The sequence below is a fragment of the Oncorhynchus mykiss genome, chromosome 25 (genome assembly GCF_013265735.2).
Source record: "Oncorhynchus mykiss isolate Arlee chromosome 25, USDA_OmykA_1.1, whole genome shotgun sequence".
Taxonomy (NCBI): Eukaryota; Metazoa; Chordata; class Actinopteri; order Salmoniformes; family Salmonidae; genus Oncorhynchus; species Oncorhynchus mykiss.
Genome location: NC_048589.1, coordinates 29,944,626 through 29,956,679, shown reverse-complemented (window position 1 = coordinate 29,956,679; position 12,054 = coordinate 29,944,626). Strand labels below are relative to the sequence as shown.

At 45.1% G+C, this 12,054-nt stretch overlaps 1 protein-coding gene across 5 annotated transcripts in view; it reads left to right on the top strand.

Moving 5' to 3' along the window:
* Positions 1-12,054, top strand: part of LOC110505770 (E3 ubiquitin-protein ligase HECTD1) — a 37,407-nt gene that overhangs the window by 22,846 nt on the left and 2,507 nt on the right. Inside the window, exons 21-39 of one of the 5 annotated variants that reach the window (XM_021585199.2) lie at positions 100-239; positions 363-686; positions 809-975; positions 1,215-1,391; positions 4,382-5,206; positions 5,973-6,194; positions 6,436-6,614; positions 6,893-7,049; positions 7,208-7,430; positions 7,568-7,622; positions 8,304-8,486; positions 8,877-9,093; positions 9,256-9,460; positions 9,657-9,858; positions 10,173-10,310; positions 10,465-11,096; positions 11,345-11,423; positions 11,519-11,612; positions 11,728-11,878. In XM_021585199.2, the coding sequence (XP_021440874.2) occupies positions 100-239; positions 363-686; positions 809-975; positions 1,215-1,391; positions 4,382-5,206; positions 5,973-6,194; positions 6,436-6,614; positions 6,893-7,049; positions 7,208-7,430; positions 7,568-7,622; positions 8,304-8,486; positions 8,877-9,093; positions 9,256-9,460; positions 9,657-9,858; positions 10,173-10,310; positions 10,465-11,096; positions 11,345-11,423; positions 11,519-11,612; positions 11,728-11,878 (4,370 nt within the window). The remainder of the gene's footprint in view (positions 1-99; positions 240-362; positions 687-808; positions 976-1,214; positions 1,392-4,381; positions 5,207-5,972; positions 6,195-6,435; positions 6,615-6,892; positions 7,050-7,207; positions 7,431-7,567; positions 7,623-8,303; positions 8,487-8,876; positions 9,094-9,255; positions 9,461-9,656; positions 9,859-10,172; positions 10,311-10,464; positions 11,097-11,344; positions 11,424-11,518; positions 11,613-11,727; positions 11,879-12,054) is intronic. The other 4 variants (XM_021585201.2, XM_021585200.2, XM_021585204.2 and 1 more) reach the window with 4 other exon arrangements.

The following is a 12,054-nucleotide window of genomic DNA, read 5'->3' as shown; positions in this document are numbered from 1 at the left end:
GTCATCTTCTTTCACTATCTGTCCATTCAGCATATTTGAGGCGATCAGTTTGAGCGAACACTCACGCGGTCTCAGAGTAATCTCCTTTCTCTCCCCCAGGTGGCCAAGCAGTGGTATGACTTTGATAGATCCTCCTTCATCTTCGTCAAGAAGCTAAGAGAGGGACAGACCTTCACATTCAGACACCAGCATGACTTTGACGAGAACGGAATAGTCTACTGGATTGGTACCAATGCAAAGTAAGTCTCCTCCCATCGTCATTGTGTGAAGACCTGATGATCAGCTAAATGCTTATTATACAATACAAGAAAGTATTTAGAAAATAACCTTGTATTAATCTTGTGTGTTTCCTCTGTCTCCAGGACTGCCTATGAGTGGGTGAACCCAGCAGCCTATGGCCTGGTGGTAGTGACCTCCTCTGAGGGTCGTAACCTCCCATATGGACGACTGGAGGACATCCTGAGTCGAGACAGCTCTGCCCTCAACTGCCACACCAACGATGATAAGAACGCCTGGTTCGCCATCGACTTGGGCCTGTGGGTCATCCCCTCTGCCTACACCCTGCGCCACGCACGTGGCTACGGCCGCTCCGCCCTCAGGAACTGGGTGTTCCAGGTGTCCAAAGACGGCCAAACCTGGATGAGTCTCTACAACCATGTGGAGGACTGCAGCCTCAACGAGCCGGGGTAAGTCAGCCTTGTCCCAGTCAGAAGGGCCCATATCCAGGAGCCTATGGTCAGGAAGAACTCAGGATCCAAAACCTATATCTGATTCTGACAGTGAGTTTGTGTCCTGTCCTGTTGTGAAGGTCCACAGCCACTTGGCCTCTGGACCCATCCAAAGAGGAGAAACAGGGCTGGAGACACATCCGCATCAAGCAGATGGGGAAGAATGCCAGCGGGCAGACCCACTACCTGTCTCTGTCAGGCCTGGAGATCTACGGCACCGTCAGTGGTGTGTGTGAGGACCAGCTAGGTAAGAGTCTGCTCCTGGGTTCTCTTGAGGTTTCTTCTCTATGGGAGGTTTGTCCGTGCCACTTCTGCTTGCTCTTTGGGGGTCTAAGCTCTCGCCACTGCTGTCAAGAAACAGTCAAAACACATAAGTATTTTAGTAAGGTATGTGCGATTTTACTGAGACACTATGTTTATGAATCATTATTCATTAGATTTGAATGATGCAAAGCAATCTGACCAACCTCCTTCTCCCTTCTACAGGTAAAGCAGTGAAGGAAGCGGAGGCCAACCTGCGCAGGCAGAGGCGTCTATTCCGCTCCCAGGTGATGAAGTACATAGTGCCCGGTGCGCGCGTGGTGCGGGGCATCGACTGGAAGTGGAGAGACCAGGATGGCAACCCAGCAGGAGAGGGTACGGTGACGGGGGAGGCCCATAACGGTAAGACACTAGTACATCCTGAGCCCCACCATCTAATAAAACATCCCTCTGTGTGGAACTGAACACACACACATGGCTTGCATAGAAAGCTTTTGTTTTATATGAAAAAAGTGTTTGTTAAATGTTCTGTGGGACTTCAGCTGACATGATGATGCATGTTTAAACTGCTAAAGCAGGACATAATGCTGAGCTTTATCCCAGAATAATCCCATACGTCACCCCATCATCATCACTGGGGCAGTGTTATAATAGTAATTCAGAGACATCGGGCTACGTAACTATGACGATTGAACATAAGATGTGCAAAAACTAGTGACAAGGGAGTCATTGATAAATATGGTAGACCAACCACAAAACAAATTGTGAACATCAAGTGCATTTATATAATTTGAGGAGCCTTTAGTGCATCTTAACCCAAAGCACCTATTACTAACGCTCGTAGAAAAGTCTCACTTTTGTATGTTAAATACTGAAAATATCAATCAGCAGTTGTTCATTGTCCTTTCATAACATTATTAGTAACTTGAAAAACAATTTCTATATCAGACATTGTACAGGTGGTTTGTGGGTGACGCTACTCAACATTTCTAAACGGTCCAGCCTTTGTTCCTGGTTTTCTAACTGAAGGCTTTCTCCTCTGCTTCTGACCTCACACCATAGGCCTATTACTTAACCTAATGCTTCTGACCGCCCTAGGTCGACAGATTCTGATTTTTCAACACTGATACCGCCGATGTGTTTAAATTTTTTATTTTTTTAAATGTTAATTATTAACTTTTTAAAATTTTTATAAATGATGACAATTACAACAATACTGAATGAGCACTTTTTTTATTTGAACTTAATATAATAAATAAAATCAATTTAGTCTCAAATAAATAATGCAACAGAAGTGCAATATGTGCCATGTAAAAAAGCTAATGTTTAAGTTCCTTGCTCAGAACATGAGAACATATGAACGCTGGTGGTTCCTTTTAACATGAGTCTTCAATATTCCCAGGTAAGAAGTTTTAGGTTGTAGTTATTATAGGAATTATAGGACTATTTCTCTCTATACCATTTGTATTTCATATACCTTTGACTGTTGGATGTTCTTATAGGCACTATAGTATTGCCAGCCTAATCTTGGGAGTTGATAGGCTTGAAGTCATAAACAGCGCAATGCTTGAAGCACAGAGAAGAACTGCTGGCCAACACAGTAAAGTGCAGTTTGAATTAATGCTTACGAGCCTGCTGCTGCCTACCACCGCTCAGTCAGACTGCTCTATCAAATCATAGACTTAATTATAATATAATAAACACACAGAAATACGAGCCTTAGGTCATTAATATAGTCAAATCCGGAAACTATCATTTCGAAAACAAAACGTTATCGAACGGCGGCAACCCTAAGTCTAAATATTGCTGTTACGTCATAATCATGTAAAATTCTGGCAAGTGAATTACGGTGTTTGTTAGGAAGAAATGGTCTTCACACAGTTCGCAACGAGCCAGGTGGCCCAAACTGCTGCATATAGCCTGACTCTGCTTGTACAGAACGCAAGAGAAGTGACACAATTTCCCTAGTTTAAAAGAAATGCATGTTATCAGGCAATAAATAACTAAATATGCAGGTTTAAAAATATATACTTGTGTATTGATTTTAAAGAAAGGCATTGATGTTTATGGTTAGGTACACATTGGTGCAACGACAGTGCTTTTTTCGCGAATGCGAAAATGACCTTACACTATAGGCCTATTAGTTAACCTACTGCTTCTGACCTCACACTATAGGCCTATTAGTTAACCTACTGCTTCTGACCTCACACTATAGGCCTATTAGTTAACCTACTGCTTCTGACCTCACACTATAGGCCTATTAGTTAACCTACTGCTTCTGACCTTACACTATAGCCCTATTACTTAACCTACTGCTTCTGACCTCACACTATAGGCCTATTAGTTAACCTACTGCTTCTGACCTCACACTATAGGCCTATTAGTTAACCTACTGCTTCTGACCTCACACTATAGGCCTACTTCCTCTTTGTCCCCATTGGCAAATAAGGCCATGCTTTGTTAATGAAGGATAAATAATTACCTTGAAATGCACTAACTGTAGAGGCTGACTACAGAGCAGCGTAGTTGTTGATCAGAGTCAGTGCTGTGTGACTAGACTGCATTACGTGATGCTCATCCTCCTATTGCTCTCCTACCGCATTATTTTATTTTTAACATTTTATTTTGTATTATTATTAAATACAAGGGGCGTGTAAAGGATTACATGTCTATCTCTGTATGCCAAACGTCTTAAAACCGCTCCCATTATCATTTACGTATTTGACTAAACTTGCAAACTGTCACTACCATTATACCCTTTTTGTTATTAGTTTGATATTTTGAAGTGCAACCCTCCCCCCTCTCCCCCAACTTATCAGGTAACCTTTTCATACTTGTACAATCATTTCCTCCGTCGCTATCTGTTAAATCTCTGGGCAGCCATGTTTCCAGTGTGTTTTTAAATACTTTTTGACTAATTGTCTCCATCAGTCAGCTGAGTGCATGTTGATGTTACAATTTGCAAGCTCTGAATGGGCTCCATTGCAATTTTTTTAGATTTACATTGACAACGATATTATTCAGTTCCTTTTTCTCAAGTGGCTTTCAGCTTTGCATTTGCTAAATTCTACCTTGCTTTGTCATTTTCTGTAACTCATGATTTCTATCTGACTGCTTCACCTGGACCAGAGTACTAGACCATACAGTTTCATCAGGACATCCAGTATCTCAATTTGACTTACAATTGGTTTTACTATTCAGCACAATGCTATCAGCTTCAGTATAGCTGCATAGAATTGTATACTGATGGTGAGTAATGGATCTAGTCTGAATCTGTATTCAGCCCACCTGTAGACAACGTCACAAACATGGTTATCTGGTCCAGTGTTGAGCAGAACTGCTGTCTTGACTTGCTCTCTGCTGGGTCTCACTACATTCATATCCTTTTCCAGGCTGGATTGATGTCACCTGGGATGCTGGTGGCTCAAACTCTTATCGTATGGGTGCTGAAGGAAAATTTGACCTCAAGCTTGCGCCAGGGTACGACCCTGAGTCTGCGCCGTCACCCAAACCTGTCTCATCCACTGTTTCAGGCACAGCGCAGTCCTGGAGCAGCCTGGTGAAAAATAACTGTCCGGACAAGGGCGGCTCCTCCTCTGCTGCAGGGGCCAGCTCCTCCAGCCGGAAGGGCAGTAGCAGCTCGGTGTGTAGCGTGGCCAGCAGCAGTGATATCAGTCTCAGCTCCACCAAGGTAGAGCGTCGGGCCGATAGCCTGCTGGAGCAGGGGGGGTTACTAGGGGCTGGTGGTGGCATCCCTGGGTCAGAGGGCCAAGAACCCATTGTGGTGCTGTCTGAGGCCGGATCCGCCTCCAGCACCAGCACGATAACCGCGGAGGAGGGAGGCGAGCGGAAAGCGGGCACGGACAGGCAAGCGGCGGCAGATGCCACGGCCATCTCCATGGCACTAGTCAGCGTCAGCTCGCCTGACGTCAGCTCCGTGTCGGAGTCCTCCAGTAAGGAGGCTGCTTCCCAGAGACCTCTATGTTCCGTGGCCAGCGCCCGTCTGTCCGTCAGCTCTCTGCTGGCGGCCGGTGCTCCCATGAGCTCCAGCGCCAGCGTGCCTAACCTGTCATCACGAGAGGCCAGCCTCATGGAGTCATTTGTGCGGCGAGCTCCTAACATGTCCCGCACCAATGCCACCAACAACATGAACCTGAGCCGCAGCAGCAGCGACAACAACACCAACACACTGGGACGAAACGTCATGAGCGCTGCCAGTGAGTATTCAGCCTCTACTGTCTGCAGGCCAGGGATACATGCAGCCCTCAGCCTTCAGTGCACATAAAGGGACCACTGTCCTGCCAGCTCACTTGACATTATTGGCAAGACTTTATAGAAGGAGCCTTGTAGCTTTGGTTTAGAGTTTAGTTTTATAGAGTTTAGCTTCAGCTTGTACAGTTAAGTTATAAAATTTTTACATTAACCTGGAGTAGTAGTCAACAACATTTTGTCCTGGCAATGTAAAATTGTAGATTGTGTTCAATGTTGATATGATTGCTAATCTGACTCTTGATCACCACACAAAGGGAAGAAACAGGACAGACACTCATCTAGCCAAGAAGAAGAAATACTGACTACACATATCTGAATGGTGTTCTTGCTTTTGTGCTGCAGTTTTTTTCTGGTTTTCTTTGTTCTAATATTAGGCTATTTCATTAAACCAAGGAGAATCAACCATATTATTGCATTGCTGACAGACTATTACTGACATTTTCTAATTACATTTTTGCATCATCCTTGTGTAAAGTGAGCGGTGATCAGTGCATTATTTTCTAATGTTAACCTTTAAAAGTAAGATGCACAGTTTTTTTTTAAACTCAAAACATGACTTCCAGTGGTCAGAAGGTGCTGACTGAGGCTTGAATGTGACAAGCATGTGTAGTGGTAGAAGAGCAACCAGCATTCAGTTTGAACTGGAACCAAAATAATACCTGCTTCTTTTTCTGGTTTTGAACTAATTGCATTTTGGGTTTTTGTTTGCAGCTTCTCCTCTCATGGGTGCACAGAGCTTTCCTAACCTCACCACCACTGGTACCACCTCAACTGTTACAATGTCCACATCCATAGTAACCAGCAGCAATAATGTAGCCACGGCAACCACAGGTTTGTCGGTTGGCCAGTTGCTCAGTAACACTCTGACGACCAGCCTGACCTCTACGTCTAGTGAGAGTGACACTGGTCAGGATGCTGAGTTTTCCCTTTATGGTAGGCTATACTAGACTTACTATTATTCCTATATTATACATCTCTCCTATCCTCCTCCACTACTCCTCTGCTTCTTCATTTAACACATACGTGTTTCTACTGCCTAACTTCCATCTTGTCGTTTCACACTTCTTGACTCATCAGTGTCCTCCTCGTATATTTGGCTAGCGCTTTCTGACTCTATATGAAGTGCATTATGCTCAAGTTGTTTCTAGTGAGATCTCACCACCTCTCCCTGCAGACTTCCTGGACAGCTGTCGTGCTAACACGCTATTGGCTGAGTTAGATGATGAGGAGGATCTGCCTGAGCCTGATGATGATGATGATGAGAACGAGGATGACAATCAGGAAGACCAAGAGTATGAGGAAGTTTTGGTACGGTCCAGGGTAAACCTTGGTTTCCACATTCATTTTAATAGGGTAAAAATCTGTTGCAGTTTCTATTCATATAAAGTGTACTTGTCGATTGCATGATTGCACCCTCGTAAAAAAAAGGATTGCCTGAAAACCTCCCTATTTCAGTTTAAGTTCTTGTCAATTTCGAATGTGAAATGTGTGACTAAATGTATGTGACCTTGTTTTTATGAAAGTTTTGTTTCTCCTGTAAACGTCGATCTGTGTTGCATGTTTGTGTTGTGTGTAATACCTTGCCTGCCACTCCCAGAGAACTAAGGGCTGTTCATGTCCTGTTTTATCAGGAAGAGGAAGAGTATGAAACCAAAGGGGGTCGGCGTAGAACCTGGGACGATGACTTTGTCCTCAAAAGGCAGTTCTCTGCTTTAGTCCCGGCGTTTGACCCCAGGCCAGGCCGGACCAATGTCCAGCAGACCACAGACCTGGAGATCCCTCCCCCAGGTACACAAACACGACACAGTTCAGTTCAATATCCATCTGTGGATGGACTTGGATTGTACATGATTACTAGACAAATGGCAAGTCTTTCACACCTACTTCAATTGCACCCTAGGGAATAGTGGTGAGCTCTTTCCTCATGTTTTTCCTTGTCCTTGCAGGTACACCTCGCTCTGAAGTCCAGGAAGAGGTTGAGTGTGCCCCCTCCCCCCACCTCGCCCTCATCCTCAAAGTGGCAGGGCTTGGAACCACCCGAGAAGTTGAACTACCCCTCTCCAACTACAAGGGTACTATCTTTTACTATGTCCAGAAGCTTCTACAGGTCTCCTGCAACGGGAGCATCAAATCAGATAAACTACGCCGGATCTGGGAACCCACATACACGTAAGTCTGCCAGGCAGGATGCTAGTTTGTTTGGGTGTTTAGTTTTTCATCAGGATTCTAACTTGACGCTATGATGAAACCTAAACTGAAAGTAGCTGGAATTAATGGCAGATCTCCATTTTTACTTTGTTTTGCAGGATAATGTACAGAGAATTGAAGGATTCGGACAAAGAGAAGGAAAGCAGAAAAATGGTAATTAACAAGTTTCACACCTCCCCCCCCGTCTTCTGCCCATTTTTTAAATCTTTGCTGTGATTTTTTTGTGGCTGTTTTCAATGTGTGGCGAAATGCTCCTCCTGGATAATTAAACAGACCTAGTCTCGAAAACCTGACCTAGGCAACAGTGACTCTTTATGGTGTAGAGGAACTGCGTCCCTGCCCACATCACTACCTTATCCGCTTGAATAAAATACTAAACAGTAGCTGGCAAGATTGAGATCACTGAGTGCTTTTTGCAAGTGGCTATCTTCAATAAACCACTGCAAAGATTTTGCCTGAACTTTGGTTTTGAATTGCAACATTCTGGAATGTCTGCATCGTGATTTGTTGGGAGAGTTGTCAATCTGAAGAGGACCCACTCCGGAACAAGGAACATTTTTTTTCTCTTATCAAAGTTGCCAAAAAAGTCTGTTATTGAAACCAGACCCTAGTCATTGTTGCCTAGGGTCGGGTTTTCGAGACTAAGACAGACCTATCTCACTAACCTTTAAAGCAGCAAGGATACTGTGACTTAAAACCCTATTATTTATAATGTAACTAGAGTAACTGCACGGGTCTCTTTTTAGTGGTTAAACCAACCTACTGTAATGCATGTCTATTTTCCTTGAGACTTTACAATCAGGAAAGACCAACATTTGGTTCTTCCTGTTGTAGGGTTGCTGGTCTGTAGAGCATGTGGAGCAATACCTTGGCACTGATGAATTACCAAAGAATGACTTGATAACCTACATGCAGAAGAATGCAGACTCCTCTTTCCTGCGCCACTGGAAATTAACCGGCACTAATAAAAGTATTAGGAAAAACAGAAATTGTTCTCAGCTCATAGCTGCATACAAGGTATAGACCGGCATCAAGATGTTGCTTATCTGTCTATGTATCTATTTATTTTCCCTTCTCTGTTTTGATATATTGTTTTCCTTCTTGCTTGACTGTCATTTGTCTAGCCACTTGTTAGACAGTTTTTGCTCTTCTCTTAACTTTATCCAAATGGCTTGTGGCTGTTCTGTAAATTATGCATTACCATGATTTACATAGTGAATCTGTTCCCTTTCATTATTTTGCTGTGCGAACATAATGATTGTGAGAATGCAGTAACTGGATGTATGTGCAGCAAAATAGCCATGTCCAGTTTTATGCTACTGTCTTCGCTGTTAATCAGAGAGTTCATAGAGTCAGGTAGCTGAGGAAACATCAGGTTTAAACCACGGTCCATATGATTGCTTGCAGGACTTTTGTGAGCATGGGTGCAGGTCGGGGGGCCTGAGCCCTGGGTCTCTGGGTGCCATGCAGACCTGTGACATCCTGAGTGTGGCTAGTGAGCAGGCCCAGGCCAAGGCTGGCTCTAGCCAGAGTGCCTGCGGTGTGGAGGATGTGCTCCAGCTGCTCCGCATCCTCTTCATCATCGGAGGAGACCCCCACGCCCACACACGCACCTTCCAGGAAGGTACAGATACACACCTAATACCACCTCAGACCCCCCTCCCCATCACATATCACCTGAAGATAATATGCTACCTTATTTTATCGTCCTCTTGCAGTGAAAATGTTACTTTTTGGTGTTCTTAATAACACATGTTGTTGATCAACTGTTTTTTACCATATGTAGAGGACCTCCAATTCAATGCATCGCCCGAGGAATTCACCAGCAAGAAAGTCACAACGAAGATTCTCCAGCAGATTGAGGAGCCTCTGGCCCTGGCCAGCGGGGCCCTCCCAGAATGGTGTGAGCAGCTTACCAGCAAGTGTCCTTTCCTCATCCCGTTTGAGACCCGGCAGCTCTACTTCACCTGCACTGCGTTTGGAGCCTCCAGGTTAGTGCTGCTTGATGTTTAAACAAAAGGGGTGTGTACTCCAGAAACTGGTGCAACGTCTTCTCACATCCACACCCATTTCATGTCTTTGTTTATATAGCATTGAATAACAAACTAATACAGCTCTCGCATATTACAGGGCCAATTATTGCTGTTAATTTCATTGACTTCGTACTGTATTGTCGGTGCAACTCAGGGCGGTAGTGTGGCTGCAGAACCGGCGGGAGGCGACCATGGAGCGCTCGCGGCCCTCCACCACGGTGCGGAGAGACGACCCTGGGGAGTTCAGGGTGGGCCGGCTCAAACATGAGCGAGTCAAGGTCCCCCGCAGAGACCAGATGATGGAGTGGGCTGAGAGCGTCATGCAGATCCACGCTGACAGGAAATCTGTTTTGGAAGTAAAACACCATGCCTGATTTAAACCAGATTAATTGTACTCCTGGACTAACATGCATGCTCATTGGAGAGTCTGTGTGAAGGGATTATTGATTATCATTGGTACCCATGAATAAGTGGTCCATGTCATGCTAAATGGTGTGAAATATGTACTCATTCATCCAATTCATAGGCATACAGTTTGTAATCATACTGTACACCTGTTTTTTCCAACTTGGTAATGTCTTCCCCTATTTCTTTGAATGGCATGGCCACAAGAGGTCATAGTGACTGGTTATGAGAGGTCGTAGCGAATGACCAGTCTCTCTCTCCCCAGGTTGAATTCCAGGGGGAGGAGGGTACAGGCCTGGGTCCCACACTGGAGTTCTATGCTCTGGTGGCAGCTGAGTTCCAGAGGGCATCCCTGGGTATATGGCTCTGTGATGATGACTTCCCAGACGATGAGTCTCGCCAGGTAAGTGCTGCTTCACTGTCACATTATTAAAATGTAGATCTAAACGGTAATATTTGAACCATGTCAGTGTCACCTTTTAATTAATATTTTTGGGTTAAGGTCATGTCAATGAAAATGTCCTGCTTCTTATTGACTGTGTGTTGTGTACTATCAGGTGGATCTGGGTGGGGGTCTGAAACCTCCAGGCTACTATGTCCAGCGCTCCTGCGGCCTGTTCCCAGCCCCATTCCCCCAGGATAGTGACGAGCTGGAGCGCCTCAGCAAACTCTTCCTCTTCTTGGGGGTCTTCCTGGCCAAGTGCATTCAGGACAACCGCCTGGTGGACCTTCCCATCTCACGACCCTTCTTCAAGTTGCTCTGTATGGGTGACATCAAGAGCAACATGTCCAAGCTGCTATACGCCTCCCGTGGGGGCCCTCTCCTCCTCGATCCCACCGAGCAGCACCACCACTTCTCAGAGATCCAGTCGGAGGCGTCTACCGAGGAGAGCCTAGACACCTATTCTGTCGGCAGCTTTGACGAGGACTCCAAGTCCGAGTTCATCCTGAACCCCCCTAAACCCAAGCCCCCGGCCTGGTACCACGGCATCCTGACCTGGGAGGACTTTGAGCGGGTCAACTCCCACCGGGCCAAGTTCCTGAAAGAGATGAAGGAGCTGGCGGTGAAGAGGAGGCTGATCTTGGGGAACAACAGTCAGTCTGAGGATGAAAAGAACACTAGGCTGCAGGACCTCATGCTGAAGAACCCCTTGGGCTCTGGACCCCCACTTAGTGTAGAGGACCTGGGGTGAGCACAGCTACTACCACCACTCTTACTGAGCTTCTTAAATTAGTCAGGCATTCAGTGGATAATATCCTGAACTGGAATGACATTTTTGCTAATTACATTGTTTTGTAGGCAATGATTAATCGCTTTTGAATTTGTTCACTTTTCTTTTGTCAGTTTCCCATGATGCTGATATAGTATTTGATCTTGACAGCTGTATAATTATTTCATCATTCAACATGGTTAATTTTGAGTCCCTTTTCTCTCAGATTGAATTTCCAGTTTTGCCCCTCATCCAAAGTGCATGGGTTCTCAGCAGTGGATCTGAAGCCCAATGCGGATGACGAGGTAGGTAGAGCACCACTGTTGGCTCTGACCTGAGTTGTATTAGTTAGAGGAGTTGTCTGAAATTGTCCTGTTTCCCTCTCTGTTTATCCATCCAGATGGTGACCATGGATAATGCTGAGGAGTACGTGGAGCTCATGTTTGACTTCTGCATGCACACTGGCATCCAGAAACAAATGGAGGCATTCAGAGGTATGCCTATTAATATGACTCGCAGATTGTATCTCTTTAGCATTAGTTATCACAAATGAGTTTATTTTCCTACACTACACTTTGGATGTAATGAAATGAACGGTTCCTTTCTCAGAGGGCTTTAACCGAGTGTTCCCCATGGAGAAGCTGAGCTCCTTCAGTCACAAGGAGGTGCAGATGATTCTGTGTGGAAACCAGTCTCCATCCTGGACCTCTGAGGATGTCATGAACTACACAGAGCCCAAGCTGGGCTACACTAGGGACAGGTATGATGACCCTCCATCGACTGCAGCTTGTAGAATAGAACTTCATTTGGCCAACTTGGAAATCATTTCTTTGTCGTTAGATCTCCTTGAATTGACTGTTAGTCATGTTTTAAAAGGGACTCAAATGGCAAGGTCACTGACATAACCAGAACATGACTTACTTACTTAATGACCTT